We start from the raw sequence: 16,710 nt of genomic DNA, 5'->3' as shown, positions 1-16,710 counted from the left end.
TTCTGAATCCTCTCCTGGTTCTTTTAATTCCTTCCTCAACCTTCCTAGAGAAGGATAGACTCGCTTCTTATCCCTTTTCTGTTTCTCCTTTGTTCTCTCACTTTCTGACTGTTCTGACCTTTCTTCTTGGAGCATTTCAAGGGCAGCCTGTCCATTTGCTATAGCTTTCTTATTTCCCCCTTTGTCCTCTAGACAGCTGCGCACCAGGCGCCAAACCGGGCGAACACTCGGCTTCAACGCTCCTTGCTCCCAGGCAAAATCCAGGTCTTTCCCTAATTTATCCCAACTATCCACAGTGAGATTGCCCGAGGCTGCAAACCAGGGTGCAATGGTGTCGCATTCACTCAGGAACCTCTGTAATGTGGCTTTAGTTAACCTTAAATTGTTAGAATGAAGTAGCTCTTGAAGAGCCAGAAAAATTGGATGTGATTGTGACGATCCCATTGTGCTTTTGTCTTAATTAGCACGCTCCGAAGGTGTGCAAGTAGGATAACACCACCAGAAAACAAAAGCCCACACTGCGATATTAAAAAGCAACCAAATCACCACTATAATAGCGGGGTCCATTAACTTACTTTCACTCTGCAAATTAAAGCAGAAGCGAGGGTTTTTTACTTTCGGTTCGCTTTTGTCGCGAACAATGTTGCTCCTTTCCGGAGACTTTACTGCCTCTTCCCCGAGGGCTTTGGTACTCTTTTACTGAGACCTATCTCCTCTTTCCTGAGGACCTTGGTGCTCCTTTACCGGAGACCTATCTCCGCATTCACCGCGGACTTTACAGTTCCACTTACCTTGGGAACTTACCGGCGCCGCCCCGACTGTGAGAAGTTCTGAATTCCCCGTACGGGCCACCACTTGCGGCGTCCACCCTTGACCAGCAAGAAAGACGCCACACCGAGGAATCTTCTTCAAACACAGTTTAATCGGGAACCTCTTTGCTTTTGTACAATGTATAATGGAGGCGGCGGCCCCAGGCCGAGGGAGACGGGGCCTGATATAGTCTACATCTACCAATCACCTAACCCTACGTGGCGCGCCAGGATAGGTTGTCTCCAAGCAGAATTAAGAGGATACATGACCTCTACCATATTTGGAGTTGTTTACCACAGAGAGCGCTCGCCGTCGGGCTGGCGGAAGGCGGAAACCAGCGCCATCTTTTGGGTGCGGTTTTCTGCAGCTCCCTACACTGACCTATGATCTTTTTATCATAGAGAAGCATAGAAAGAGAGACACAAATAGATGTTCACAGTGAGACATACACAGAGGCAAAGACACACACACACACACACACTCACACCTACCTAAGAATCCATTGAAATATAATTTACAAAGTCACCTAAACGGTCATATGTCTTTGTAACTGTTCTTTTTTTCACTGAAAACATTATTTTCCTTTTTTTCTAGAAACAAGCTGCATGTTTGTCAATCCCAGTTCCCTCTTCCTCTCCTCCTCCCCTGTCCCCCAACAACACTCTACGCCACCCCCTTTCTACTCCCCAGGGAGGGTGAGGCCTTCCATGGGGAATCTTCAAAGTCTGTCCTATCATTTGGAGCAGGGCCTGGGCTGAGAGAGTATGCCTCTATGTGGAATGGGCTCCCAAAATCCATTCGTATACTAGGGATAAATACTGACCCACTGCCAGAGGCCCCAATGAAATTATTTTTAAATACTCCAGTTTAATCAACTTTCTTCTCTACCCATAAAATACCTGTTGGAATATTTCACCGCCCTTTCAAATAAAAACCATCCTGCAAAAGGCACACTGTTACACCCTCAGTCATGTGAGATTCAAAGTAGAGTGACTTCCCTCAAGATCGTCCAACTTACAAATGGCAAGGCTGGGACTAGAGCCCAGGCTAGGAATCCAGGTCTCCTCCCAATATCCTGCTCGCCCTTTATCTCCGCCGCCCCCTTACCTTCTAAGAAGGTAAGGAAAAGAATGATAGGAGACAGTAAGAATTCCTGATCCTGACGGCAGACATGGTAAATTAATGACTTCAAATGAACATCTGCCTGAAACAGCTTTTTTCTTCCCCCTGACTTGCCAAGGGCAAGCGATGATTTGCAAGACTGAATTTGAACCTCAGGTTCCTGTTAGCTGTGGAATACAAAATTCCATCTAAACCTAAAACCTAAAAGGCCTTTGCAGCCTCCAAAGTCGGAGGGTCTCCACCTTCGCGCTTACCATCTCAGCTTCTGCAACCAATGAGTGACGACAGAAGGAAAGAACCTTCTGAGGGTACAGTGCTTGGCCACAGCCGCCCCCGCTCCTCGCGCTCCCGCCCGCGGCCTCCACTCCCCCGTTCTGCGCGGTGTCGCTCAGCTTGACTTTCTTGTCCAGACTCCCAGGGGTCTCCATGGCCGAGAAGCGCGGATGCCCAGCAGCTGAGCGAGCGCCCGGGAGCGGAGGCGGGGCCGAGAGGCCGGAGGCGGGGCCGAGCAGAGAGCAGGGGCGGGGCCGAGAGGCCGGAGGCGGGGCCGAGCAGAGAGCAGGGGCGGGGCCGAGAGGCCGGAGGCGGGGCCGAGCAGAGAGCAGGGGCGGGGCCGAGAGGCCTGTGGTGGGGCCGAGCAGAGAGCAGGGGTGGGGCCGAGAGGCCGGAGGCGGGGCCTAGCAGAGAGGGGGCGTGGCCGAGAGGCCGGAGGTGGGGCCGAGCAGAGAGCAGGGGCAGGGCCGAGAAACCAGAGGCGGGGCTGAGCAGAGAGCAGGGGCGGGGCTGAGAGGCCGGAGGCGGGGCCGAGAAGAGAGCAGGGGCGGGGCCGAGAGGCCGGAGGCGGGGCCGAGCAGAGAGCAAGGGCGGGGCCGAGAGGCCAGAGGCGGGGCCGAGAAGAGAGCAGAGGCGGTGCCGAGAGACCGGAAGTGGGGCCAAGCAGAGAGCAGGGGCGGGGCCGAGAGGCCAGAGGCGGAACTGAGCAGAGAGGGGGCGGGGCCGAAAGGCCGGAGGTGGGACCGAGCAGAGAGCAGGGGCGGGGTTTACTCGCGGAGCTCAGGGGCGGGGCTGACATGCTCCCTGCTGAGTGCTCGCCTCCTCCAGAGCTGGCTTCTCTGTGGCATTGAGGGTGGAAAGAAGCGGGAGGAGCCGGGTCTGAGCCTCGATGTTGAATCACCAGGGGCGACGCCTGAAGCTCCGCCTTGACCCTGAGAAGGGGCGTGGCTGAAGGTTAATGCGGAACCACCCCTCTGGGTCCTGAGCATGCAAGTCATCAGGCTTGGTGGCAAGCACTCTACCCACTGAACCATCTCAACATCCCACATATCTTTCTTAGGGGACTTAACTATTCACTAGTGGTAGATTAAAGCAGTTCTATAGCATTTATATGTATTTATTATATGATTAAGTCAATGACCAGATGGGTGGTGATGAAGCCTAGGATGATTCTTGGAGAACTGTGGGACTTTAGTGCATGAAACCCAGAGAAACTGGATCCCCACAGCACTTCTGTGAGCTGGATACACCTGTGGCAGGTGCTTTTGCTCATCACGTGCTCTGTATTTAAGCTACTCCTGCTCCTGGCCTCACCAACTAACTTTTGTCTTTTGGTGCCATTTCAGTGCTCTACTTTCTGCTTAGAATCCGTATTTACAACACACTAAAGGCTGAGAAGAATAACCATGCCATGACCTGCTTTCCATGCTGTATGGAAATTTACTCTGCTAAACAAATTAGTCTGTCGCTGTTGATTCAGCCTCACTAGAATTCCCAGCACATAGTGAGATGTGGCTGGAAGGTAACAGTGACTACCTCAAGCTCACTCCGGAGCCTTGTGAGTGGCCTGCTTACTATCCGTATTTCCATAGGGAGTCTGCTTTTTCACAGACCCACTCTTAGGCTGTTCAGTGCCACTCAGTGCATTCTAGATCTTCTTTAGACAACACCTCTAACTGCTCCGCATTCCTCCCATAAGCCAGTTCCAAAAGTCTGAGAACAACACAGTCAGCGTATAATCTAAACAGCCGAGCTTCTCAGTGCCAATAGTCTATATTTGCTACTTTCCTATCGTCATGAACAAGAACCTGACAGGAAGCGCTTACAGTGGGAAGGATTGTGTTGCAGTAGCTCATGCTTTGAGGGAAAGTGTGGTGGTGACAGAAGCTGCTTGGGCTGTAGTGATGGGAACTTGGCTGCATTTGTATAATCTTGATAAACAGCGTGGCTTTAAATCTTAAGATGCCCATCCCCAGAGACTGACTTCCTCCAGTTCAGTCCCCGCCTCCTAACAATTCCACAGCTTCTGAAAACAGTGCCACTAGCTGAGGACAAGTCATTAGATATGTGAATCTACGGGGAACAATTTACATTCAAGGCCTAACCAGTTTGTAAATAGTAGGCATTTTTCTATCTATCCTAAATTAAATATAATATTTAAAACAGGGATGAACAATATGCTTATTACATTTGATGTCAATTTCACACCAGACAATGTAACTACACTATAATACTTTGATTTTTCTTTTTCCCATAATGCTGTGTATACTCTTTCTAATTCCACTTACTTTGTCAAAAATGCAAAATGCATAATAAAATTACAGGGCTGTTTTTGAACTTTTAAAATAGTAGTTTCATATGGTTTTAATTTCTAAAATAAACATGGCTTGCTTTATCCATGGGCCAGCCATGCTATTTAACTCTGAAAGGGTCTAGGCATTTTTATTCCTGGCTTGCTCTGTAGGAAGGGACAATCCAAAGTTCTCGGAAAAATTTTGATTTTGGTCCCTCCTGTTTGTGTTTGGGAATAGAAGCACCCTGTACTTTAGTCTGGTGCAGAAAGAGAGGAAACTGTGTGCTTCTGTTGCTGGTGAATGTGGTCTCTTTAGTGCCATGATTTGTTACACTTGCTGATGAAAATGACTAACATATCCAGTTATCTGTGTTCATTGCAGTTATTTATGTGTGCATGTATATTTTTGTGCATGTGTATGTGTAGGTAGAGGTTGACCCTGCATGTTTATCTCGATTACTTCTTGACTTTTTGAACAAAGGCAGGTTTCTCACTCAACCTAGAACTCATTGATTATTGATTTGACCCGACCACTTGGTCATTGAGGCCCAGAGAGCATCCTTTCTCCTCTCCTCATGGCTGGGATTGCAGTCAAGCACTGTAATACCTAACTTCTTATATGGGTGCCTGGGATTTGAACTCCTGTATTCAAGCTGGGCAATAAGCACTTTCTTAACGGAACCAGCCCCCAGCCCTATTTTCTTGGCTTTTGAATAATACTGTAGGCTAACAGGAAGTTCTTCCCAGGTTATGCAACTCTCTACAGTGAAGCTGTGACCTGTTTTGAAAGCTGGAGAGGGAGCAAACAGAGAGAGGTTGAGCTTAAGATCCCTGCCTAATATTTTAGGTTCTTGCCAAAGAAAGAACTCAGAGACAAACAAGGAATTGTGAGGAAGTTTTATCACAGAGTGAAGATGCAATCAGCGATGCTAGGCAGCAGGGAAGTGCGTGAGAAGGGCCGTTTGCAGCCAGATGCTTCCCAGCACCATTTTGGATCATCTACATCAGCTCCCTCTGGTACAAACAGCATGAACCGTGGCTGATAACATCCTTCCTGATGTAGACATCAGGTGCCTCCCATATTGGAGCCCCTTGGCAACAGTGGGATATCAACATCCTCTGGCTTGAATAGCCTAGGATGATTAGAAAACCCCTTTCCCAATGTCTTGGTTAGTGACCTGAGAATACCCTTTTGATGTGGGCAGCAGGTGCTTCCCTTGGCCAGACCTTTGGTAAGAAACAAATCCTGTTTACAACCTAAGGCCAGCTTAAAGCTGGGATTTGGAAAGAATCATGCCACACCTGCAGACAGGAACAGAAGTCAGGCTGTGTAACTAACCCTTATATAAGGTATGTGCTTACACTCCAGAAGCTCCTCCCTTTAGGCAGTCACATGCAAATTGTCTGGGGAACCTCAAATTCTGAGATGTAGTTTAGGAAGTATTTCACCTTGTCATCGTTTTCTCCTCCTGACACTAGCCAACATCCTGTGCCTGCTTGTTGGAGAGATTTCCTGGCATCTGGGCATTCAAACCATCTCCAAAGTCTTTCACTGTGCAATGACACTCACAGACTTGCAGTTGTTTGGATGCCAGCTTTAGTGACCTCCAGCTTGAAGAGCTTTCTTTTTCTCCTTTTGCGATCACTCATCCAGGCAGCTGCTGGGATCTCTTGCTTGCCTGTGCGGCTGTTTTCTCTCCCCATCCTCCAAGGAAGTCCCTCAGTTCCTTTCAGAGTTCGATCTTTAATTCTTTCTTCTATGATACCAGAGACCTGCAAAACGGCTGTATGTCTGCTGCTGGCCAAAGCTGGGGTTCTAAGAGAAGCGGCCCTCACCAGGAAACAGCCATCTATCTCCTGGGCAATCTTAATGACAGGAGGGTTATTTATGAGCTAAGGTGGGGACAGATTGAGGAATTCTGGGAAGAGTCAAGTTTGTCCAGAACAGATGGATCATTTTGGTGGGCATGTTTGTCCCAGCTGGTTTAGGTAGTCTTGATATTCAGTGTTTGAGTGGTCATGTTGTGATTCTGGCCAACCTGCCTCAGTTCTACTCACAGCTGGCTTTATTGCTGCATACTTGCTTGGACTGGGGCAAAGACACAGAGAAAATTTGCCCAATTTCTGAAGATTCTGTTGTTATGAAAAATCCAGGGCCAGGGGAGGAAGCATTCATTCTTCTTCTTCAAGAATTCTTTATGAAAAAGATTGTGAAGACACAAAAACCAGAAGAAAAATGGATCTGAACATTATGCAAAAGTGGTAAAAAAACAGCATTGTACATATATAAGAGAGAAATGCATGCAAATTGCAAATGCAGAGGAGAGCAGAGGACTTGGCCAGGCAAAACTCCAATCCAGAAGAAATGGGGGAGGAAGGAGATGGGGTGGGGGGAAAGATATGGGGGGAAAGCCTGGGAGGACAAGGGGGGAAGACCCCACTTCTTGTTATCACTTGGATGTATAAGTGTTTCTCTGGTGCACCCATACAGAGACCCTCTGCCAAGAGGAAAGGTTTCCTTTGACATTGGAGCAGAGCTGCTAGGAAATTACAAGGGGGAAGTAAACCGTGGAAGCAGTCCATCAAGAGCCTTGGTCACCTGCAGTGTGTGGTCATATTCCAGTAGAACCCGGGTCTCTGGTAAAATGATCCATTTCACTCTGGGTTCCTCAAACATCTGTCACTCTGTAGGGTAAGTGGTGAAAGGTGTAGATGGGCTGTGACTGGGGTCAAATGCTTTTTTCTTATCTCCTGATCATTGACTAGCCAGCCAGCATCCTTCCCAGGGTCCAGACCTGCTGTTGTTATGACTACTGACCTGCTCCACTGGACATAGTGAGCTGTTAGGGAACTGAATGAACACCATGGACTTCCTTTATTAATCTGAGAATCATTCCATAAGTCCTTTAGCCTCTTTTTGTCTTTTACACGTCACTCATGGCTCTGGTTTTGTTTAGTACCTGTAGTGTTTAAAATACATTTGTTTAAAATTTTTATTGTGGTGACATTTGTTTCACTAATTTGTTTCACAGAAAGACATCATCCTGCACAATCCTGGGCTCCATTGCCCCCTCTTTAAATTTTGCTTCCCCAGCAGTGGGGCAGGGAGCCATTGCCAGCATCTGTTATTGTTTTCCTCTGGGTCGCCAGCACCTCAGCTCTAGATAATAAGATTCTCCACCTATTTCTGGTTTATTAACTCCAGATCCTTATGACTGATTTCTGCCTGTGACAGAGGACTTAGCTTACTTCCCCGGCTCCCACATCCCCTTCCTGCCTTCTCCTAGCACAGCAATGTCATGATCGTCACTTCCTTCCTGGCCTTCATGTTTTCACACTGTGCTGCACCCTTTCTCCTGCCACCCACTGGACGTGGCTCCTTTACCTGGCCTCACTGTGAGATGAAGATAAAGTTCATACCTGGCCCGGGTACTAGAACTTCTACATATGTGGCATCAAGGCTGGTGGCATTTTCTCCACATTCCTTTAATTAAGCCAAGTCTCAATTATTTGTCTACAGGTGGATGCTAAGTGGATGCCAAGGCAATAAGCAGCATCTGTGTTATCCTAGCTATGTCAAGTACCCATCTGGGGCCAAGCAGTGAGCTCTGTGTAACTCGCCCTTCTCCTATGTGGCTCTGAGATCCACCAGCTGAACCCTTTAATGGAAAATGTTTCCAAAGCCAAGTTCAAATACTTCTTCATGCATTGTTATTTCAGTTTAGTTTTTATTCAGACCACAATGTCTGCACAGGCACACACCTGTCATCCCAGCACTTCAGAAGTGGAGGCAAGGGGATCAGGAGTTCAAAGTCTGTTGTTGGTTGTTTTAATTTTTCATTTATGGCTCTTTGCTCTTTTGGAGAGCCCACCGAGCTACCAAATAATACTCACTTGGAGGCTTATTGTTACTTATGAATAAGCCTTAACTTGGCTTATTTCTAGCCAGCTCTTCTTAAATTATCCCATAAACTTTTCTCTCTGGGCTTTTTATTTTTTATTTTTTGTTTTTTTGAGACAGGGTTTCTCTGTATTGCTTTGGAAACTGTCCTGGAACTCGCTCTGTAAACCAGGCTGGCTTCAAACTCATAGAGATCCACTTGCCTCTTCCTCCAGAGTGTTGGCATTAAAGGCATGTGTCACCAAAACCCTGTGTTCTCTGGGCTTTTATAATTATCTAATACATCTTTCTTTACTTCTCACTCTGTAGCTTGCTGTGTAGATGGGAGTCTGACATCTGGAATCCTCCTCCCTCTCTAACTCCTAGAACTCTTCCTCCCAGGTTTCTCCTCCTATTTATTCTCTCTGCCTGCCAACCCCACCTATCCTTTCTCCTGTCTTGATATTGGCCATTCAGCTTTTTATTAAACCATCATGTGTTTTAGATATGCAAAGTAGCTAAGCTTCACAGAATTAAACAAATGCAACATAAAAGAATGCAGCACATCTTTGCATCATCAAACAAATGTTCCATAGCATAAACAAATGCTTAAAATAATATTCTGGAACAAAGGTCAGTTTATGCTATATAGTGAGTTTGAGGATGCCATGGACTACATAAGACCCTGCCTCAAATACAGCCTGATGGCAAGATGGTTCAGTAAGGGTGCTTGCCCCCAAGCCTGATGACTTGATTTTAATTCCTAAAGACCCACAAAGTGGAAAGAGGGACTGACTCCTGTGAGTCATCCCTGGCCTTCACTTGTGAACTGTAGCATGCACGTGTGCTCACATGTACGTGCTCACACACACAGACACATATAATAAAATTAAGGAAACAACTGTAACTTATTGGTGATTGGATTTCTCCATGCAGTTCTAGATTCATGTTTTAATTTGTTCCTTTGTTTGCTGGCCACTATTACATTAGCTCCTTCCTTGCCTTAAACCTGTCTGTCTGTCTACCACCTCTCAACCTTCGGTCTTCTATCTAATCCTTGTGTGTCTATCCTCTATCACGGTCTGTCTGTCTGTCTTCTCTCTACCTATCGTCTGAAATTCTGTCTGCCATCTCAGTCTTTCATTGTCTTCTATTGGTTCCTCTCTTTCTTCATGGACGTTAACTGATGTATTTTTCTTCCACCCCTGTAGAGCACCCTTGTTTTTTCCATCCTCCTGATGCTTTCGAGCCTTCTAGATCTAGTCTCTGGAACCCACTTATATCATTTTCTGAAGTGAACAGACAGCAAAACAAACATGAAGGTAAGCTTTTAAACAATGCTTTATGAAATTTTTCTCTCTTCTTGATTCACTGCTGAAGAATTCTGGAAAGAATCTCCCCCTGAGGGTTCCAAAGGCATCAACACAACTGTTTCCTTGTATTCCAGGATTGCTGGAGAGAGACTGATTCTAGTCTTGTGACAAGTCTCTTCTATGTGACATGTTTTTTATTTCTTCTTATTTTTTTCTCTTTGAGACATGATCTCCCAAGGCAACCATGGCTGACCTGGAACTCTCTATGTAGATCAGGCTGGCATAGATCTGCCTGCCTCTGCCTCCCAAGTGATGGAATTAGAGGTGTGTGACACCAAACTCAGCATATGATCTACTTTTAAAGATTCATTTACCTGTGGGGGGCAGAGGGTTTGGAGGTGTGAGTATAGGTGCCAGAAGGGGCCAGAGACATCAGATACTCCTGGAGCTGGAGAATGACAGTTGTCACCTGATATGAGTTCTGGGACATGAACTCCAGTTCTTGAAAGAGCAGTATGCGTGCTCTTAAGAACTGAGCCAGCCTTCCAGCTCCAGCTGGCATAGTTTTACACATGGAAAACTTTCTGGCTCCTTTTGTTATGTTTCACGTGCTAAAATTATAGTGTGGTGGTTCTTGGAATCTCCAGCTCACCAGTACTCTATAACGTCGGCTCCTTATTGGCAAAAAGAGACCTGCAAGAGTGACTAAGTCTCAGATCTTAAGATGGGAGTGCATCCATGCAGTCTTGGAGTCTTCAAAGGGAACAGAAGAAAAGACTTGGTGTCAGAATAGGACATGTAATCACAGTAGCAGAGATATGGAAAATAAGCAAGATAGAAAGGAGCTAGGCTGTTGACTTGGAAACTGGAGGGTGGGGCAACAAGCCAAGAGATGCAAGAGATCCCCAGAATCTGAAATAAAGCAAAAGCCTGGGTAGTGGCTGAGATGAGAAGAAGGCAGAGGCTTTGCTTCCCATGCCTCTGGGGAGACATCAGTCTTTGCCAGTCCTCTGCCCACAGCTGTGGCCCTCACCTCTAAGGTTGTTGGTGCTGCTCCCTACCAGCTGCTGTGTGGACAGCATTTGTCATCCTGCTTATAAATTCCAGAAACATGTGACGTCTTTATTGCTTTTAATGATTGTTATTGCTGGGGGAAGTTGTTATTTTAAGTTATGATATTAATGGGATCCTCATGTTCCATGTAAATTATTCACGTCCCTTAGTCTATTGTCTTGTGGGAAAGCTCCAATGATATACAGTGCTCCACCAGACACCAGGTGATGATGCGTGTGTCAGGAAATCCACAAAGTCCAATATAGCTGTGCCTTGAAGGACAGGGCACACTGCCACAGGCAAAGTGTGAAGCCCTTATCATCAGATACAGAATAATTGTTAGTTCTGTTTAGGGCTGGGTGTAACTCAGTGAGCAGAACATGACCTCAGAAATACTAAGGACCCTGCGTCAAACTCGGAACCAAAGAGAGAAAGGGACACCCACACAGAGTGAATGTGAAGTCTCTATTCAGCTATTTGGAAGCACCCCAGGTACTAGGCTGTACCCTACAGACAGCACAGGATGTTACCCACATTTCCAAAATGATTGGAAAATGACATTAATGAAGCATGGATTTCTCCGTTGTTCATAACAGTGATTATCATTCATTTAATGCCCAGTTAAATATCTGCTCCACACAGTTAAATGACTACTGCCTGGTGCTAAAGGCGCAGTGGTGAGTGAGAGTGAGTCAGATTTCAGGGCCCCCCTCCTGCAATCACACAAACCTCTGGAAAATAGCATCGCTGGTCAGTGCTGTGCAGGAGCCTGGGGAGAGGGGTGCTGGCCTGGACTCAAGGGGAGAAGAATGTACCTGTGTGACTGGACTGAGGAAGAGCCTTATTGTGTATTTTATGTGTGTGCACATACCATTATTGCACAGACAGGCCTGATAGGAGTACTCAGCTTATGGGGGAAGGGCATTGTTATATTTTGTTTTTTTTCTGTGAAATAAAGAACCTGGGTGAATGAATGATCTATTAGGTGCTTTCCATATTTAAAGCTACCTCTTGAAATATATGTGCTCATTAAAAGTCAAATTTTATATATACATATATATATATATATATATATATGTCCATGTACACATATACACATGCACTTTCTGTTCTGAAATGGTTTGTTTGAAAAAAACTTGACAATTATTTAATCATATGTATGAGCATTTCCTTATACACACATGGGAAGAGAGAGGACAGTTAAGCATGTACATATAATATAAAAATAATTTCCCTTTCCACTTAAAATGACTTGACATGAGCAAACACATATTTAATTCTTTCTGGGAGTCATGTTGACTAAAGAAAGGCATTTTGATTAGTTTTGAGGCATGATGTATCCCCAGAGGACTCTGGCTCCTGGGTTTTTTTAAACCTGAAAATCTGTGACATGTTAGGATGACAGTGTTAACCCTTGCTGTCTATGCCAGCAGATAGCTGAGTCTGTTTGTGCATGCTGCTCTGTGGCTGCCCTTGGCCACCACTAAGTCCCAGTATCAGGCGAAAGCCTGGAGATTTGGATGAACGACAAGATGCATGGTCCACTTTCAGAGAGAATGACTCTCACCTTTATTGTGGCGCAGCCTAAATTACAAACTTACAAAAACCCCAGGTGAAAGGGTTCACAACAGGATATTGATGTTAGTAGGGTGAGGTCAGATAAAGAGGAGGTACCCATGGTTATGCTGGAAACAACTCAGAGACCCTGTGGTGTGTGGGTCCCAACATCTCCCCCCTTCTTTATATATAACAAAACAGTTATCAAGGAAGAACTATAAAAATTCAACCATTCTATCTTAGTGTGTTATTATTACTAGCTATATTCGCCTACATCAAAGACTATAGAAAGATAATATATAAACTCTAGAACTGACAGACACACCTTGCTTCCTAGACAGTCACCCAAAGGCTCTTGGTAAAGTTGGGGCATCCATTTTTAGCCTACAGACCACAATGTGTCTGGCAGACTTCTCAGCAAAGCAGGAAATTCTAAACTCTCCACCTGCATTGGCAGTTTGTCTGTCACCTTTTTTCTGTGTCCTGTAGAGTATCTGGCAAACTCTTCCATAAAGCTGGAACCTTTATGACTGTCCAGGATCACCTGGGCCACTGGTGAAGGGGTCCTGCCCCATGAAACCATACCAGTATGGAACGAATCCACAGCTCTTCACCCTCCATGGAATAAAAGCAGAAATTTTTCTCCCACGTAACCTGTACATTAACAACTGTTGCTCTTTCTCCAGCAATGAAATGATTTAAAAACAACACAATAGCATTCTTTTGTTAACAGTCACACATTTACAACCACACTTCATAAACAGCCATGTGTGGCCACACCATACATACATAAAATACATACATATTTTGAACAAAACTCACAAAAGAGGAGATGTGGGGGATGGTCATCCTTACCATAGCTTGGCATCTTTGGAGGATCTTCAGGACTGTCACATCTTTGTCCATTCCTATATGGTCTTTTGTAGGGATTGGGTCTATTCTTTATCTATTTGGACATATGCTCCTTTCTCTTCTGGTGTGACAATGATGTGGATGGCTTGTGATGAGGTCTCGGGGAGAGCGCCTGCAAGTGCAGGGATATGTAATTGGCATTGCCAGTACTCTTTTTTGGAGCTGGGTTGTTAGTGCCACTGGGTACAGTGGATGAAGACATTGGGTTCTGCACAGGGACACAGTTCTCCTTATTGTCTCAAGATTCTGTATTGAACATGGAACAGCAGTACTGGGAGGACCTCGGGTTAAAGGTGTGGTTGATCGTGGACCATGACTTGGTGACAAATGACTTGAAAGGGCGCTCATTGATGACAGTGTTGTTACTCAGGTCAAGGGGTACTGACTTTGCTATTCAGCCAGGCTTGAGGTGGAGATTGAACGGGGGTGGCTGGATCTCACTTCCTCGGCTGGCAAAGTGACGGGGCATTGTGCTCATGGTGATGCCAGAACCTGAGTTTACGGGCATATAATTGAAATCAGAGCTGGCACTGTCTGATTGACCTATGATAGTCTTTTCTAGAGATTTAGCAGACCAGCAGGCAGTTTCTTCACCTCGTGTTAGATACTTGTAGTCAATGACTGGAGGTCTTTGTTGAGGGTTGCCCCCAAAGGTGTCTTGGGGTGTGGTGGGGCAACTAAGGCTGAGTCCACGTGGAGGTCTCCAAATTCCCCACACAGGGTGTTTCTGGGTGCCTTGAACGTGGACACAGCCTCACTGTCTGTCGCAGACCCTGCTCCGGGAGGGGCTGACTGGAGCTGCTGAATTCAGCTGGAGAAGAGCAGAGATTATGACTGACTAAAGAAAGGTTTCTCAGGGTGTCAGTGCACTCTTTAGTTTGACTGAAGTCGCAGATCTGACAGATGCTCTGGACCCACCTATTCCTGTCAACAACTGTGTCAGCCACCAGGTAAATGGTGTGCTCATTGATAATGACATCAAACATAAACCTCTTTTGGAGCTCTTGTTTGTTGAAGGTCAGGGCTACATCCAACTGCGTACAGAAGTTTAGGTTGATGAACCCCAGGAGTTTCTTGCAGTGTTCATTCTTACAGTATTCTAGAACATCTGGTCACCACACATCTCACCGCTCCGTAGGATGAACCAGCATTTCTTCCAAGCATAGTGCCCCAACTTTTTCTGAGGAACTGATTTCTCCAGCCAGCCTGTGCACACCACACAAGTTTCATCTGACTGGAGCCCACAGCAGGCTCCAGTGGACAAGGGCACAGGCTTCTGGGTCACCTGCCTGCTGGTGGGTAGTTCATGGAGGAGGGATTCCTCAGAGGCAGATTTCCCGGATTTCTTTAATAATTTTCTTAGCATTATTGCTTAATCCAAAGTTAAAATGAAATCTTACCAGTACCTTGTCTCTTTAAACTTTCTCTGTGTGATTGACTGTGATCTCTATTCCAATCCAACTCTCTTAGGAGTTGAGGTACCTATTTTCCAGTACCTTTTGCAATCCACCATCACAACTCCTTACTTGCTTGCCAGCATTCTAAGGGTGATCTCTCAGGGTCCCCTTTCGTTCCTGTTATCAGTGGGACCTCAATTTGTGGCTGCTCTTGGCCACCACTAAGTCCAAGTGTTGGGCAACAGCCTTGAGATTTGGATGAACCACAAGATGCCTGGTTCTGTTTCTGAGAGAATGTTCCTCACTTATATTGTGTAGCAGCCTTGTATACAAACTTCCAAAATCCCAGGTCAAGGTTTCACATCATGATCCTAGTGGGGCAAGGTTAGGAAAACAGGAGGTACCTGTGGTTATACTGGAAAACCACTCTTAGAGACCTATGGGGGCTGGGTCCCAACACTCAACAGTCTAACTACACTTATGAAGGATGATAAACTCTAGGACATGCTAAAAGTCAATCAATGAAAGCCCAAAAATCTGTGATTCCAATCTTAGGTCTCAATGCAGCTGTAATTACTAATTAAATCACTCAAAGTCTAGATGAAACAGAGCAGAGATGGAAAAGCTTCACTACTCCAGGTCACACAATGCTCACAGCTGGTAAGAGAATTAGTGTGGAATCAACTGCATGCACCAAACCCTGGGAAGACAGTCTCAGGTCTTTAGTCTCTTCCACAGGCATTGCTAGTTGAAGTCCAAAACCCAGGGAATACTGGCACTTAGAGAAAAGAGGTTTCCACTGTCATTTTAAAATAAGTATTTAAGATAAAAGCTGAAAGTTTACATGAACAGAAAAAAAATAGGATTAGGTAATGCTAAAACAAATGCTAATAATTTAGTATAATGTACAAAAATTACAACTTTTACTTGAGTATGCCTTAAGAAAAAAGTACAAATTGTATTTACATCAATTATGCACTTTGACTTTCACTTCTTTTTCTTCTTTATACCATCTTTGCTCATCTTTTCTTTATGTTTTTGAATTTCTCGGACTAATGTATAGAAGGCATCATCAACGCCCAGATTACATTACAATGCATTTTTTAATCTTCACCCTGCCAGGAGTCTTTTCTTCTTTGCTGATTTTTTTCAATCTGTACTGTCGGATCTCTCTCACCAATGTATAAAAAGCATCCTCCACTCTCTGTCTTGTCTTTGCTGAGGTTTCAATAAACGGAATCCCATAACTTCCTGCTAAGTCCTGAGCCTGTTTTGTGTCTACTGTTCTAGAAGGCAAATCACATTTATTCCCTACTAGGACCATAGGCACATCTTCAGAGTCTTTTACTCTTTTAATTTGTTCTCTATAATGGTGAATAACTTCAAATGATTTAGTATTATTCATGGCAAATACACAAAGAAAGCCCTCCCCAGTCCTCATGTACTGGTCCCTCATTGCACTGTACTCCTCTTGACCTGCTGTGTCGAGAATGTCCAAATGACAGATTTCTTTATCAATTACTACTTGTTTCCTGTAGGAGTCCTCTATTGTAGGATCATATTCATCCACAAAGAGATTCTGAATTAGCTGTATCGTCAAGGCACTCTTGCCTACGCCATCAGCTCCAAGTACCACAAGTTTATACTCAGTCATTTTCAGCAGGCCTCTACCGGCTGCGTGCCACACCTCAGGTTTCTTGCTGGCTCTCTCCAGGTACGAAATGGCACGGCAGCCAGACTCTGGGCAAGCCGCCGCCTTCCTCCTCCCCCTCCACTGCCGCCTCAGCTGCAGAATCGCAACAGTATTAATTTTTAAACTACGTCTGATCCAATTAATATCACCCAGAAACCTCTAAAAACCATTTAAAGTTTGAAGGGTGTCCAGCCGAAGACTAATCTTTTGAGGGTGCACCCCATTTGCCACAACCAAGCATTTCTTAGGTTTGGCTCCCTCACTGACCTTATTTCCCTGCATAGCAGAAGCAATAACTTGTCCCATAATGTGGTGTCTATCTATATCTCTACAAATGCGAATGTAATCATTGAGTCTTTTTGCCTTATGAGGTGGTAAAGCCTCTTTACAACACTTGCTGGCATTTT

General features: G+C 45.4%; 1 protein-coding gene across 1 annotated transcript; it reads right to left on the bottom strand.

Annotated features, from left to right (window-relative positions):
* Positions 1-15,597: 15,597 nt before the first annotated feature.
* Positions 15,598-16,264, bottom strand: LOC113839127 (GTPase KRas-like). Its single transcript, XM_027434574.1, has 2 exons — positions 15,816-16,264; positions 15,598-15,691 (listed from the first exon to the last, which is right to left on the bottom strand). The coding sequence occupies exons 1-2, from the start codon at positions 16,262-16,264 to the stop codon at positions 15,598-15,600; spliced, it is 543 nt and encodes a 180-aa protein (XP_027290375.1).
* Positions 16,265-16,710: the final 446 nt, after the last annotated feature.

Source organism: Cricetulus griseus, unplaced genomic scaffold (assembly GCF_003668045.3).
Source record: "Cricetulus griseus strain 17A/GY unplaced genomic scaffold, alternate assembly CriGri-PICRH-1.0 unplaced_scaffold_271, whole genome shotgun sequence".
NCBI lineage: Eukaryota > Metazoa > Chordata > Mammalia > Rodentia > Cricetidae > Cricetulus > Cricetulus griseus.
This window is presented reverse-complemented; position numbering and strand designations above follow the sequence as displayed.

What these genes read in the sequence shown, in the direction of transcription:
- LOC113839127 (XM_027434574.1), bottom strand. Translation starts at nt 16,264, where the DNA reads ATGACTGAGTATAAACTTGTGGTACTTGGAGCTGATGGCGTAGGCAAG. An exon ending in ACCTCAGCAAAGACAAGACA is followed by an intron (nt 15,692 to 15,815) that starts GAGAGTGGAGGA and finishes GTAATGTAATCT; the next exon opens with GGGCGTTGATGATGCCTTCT.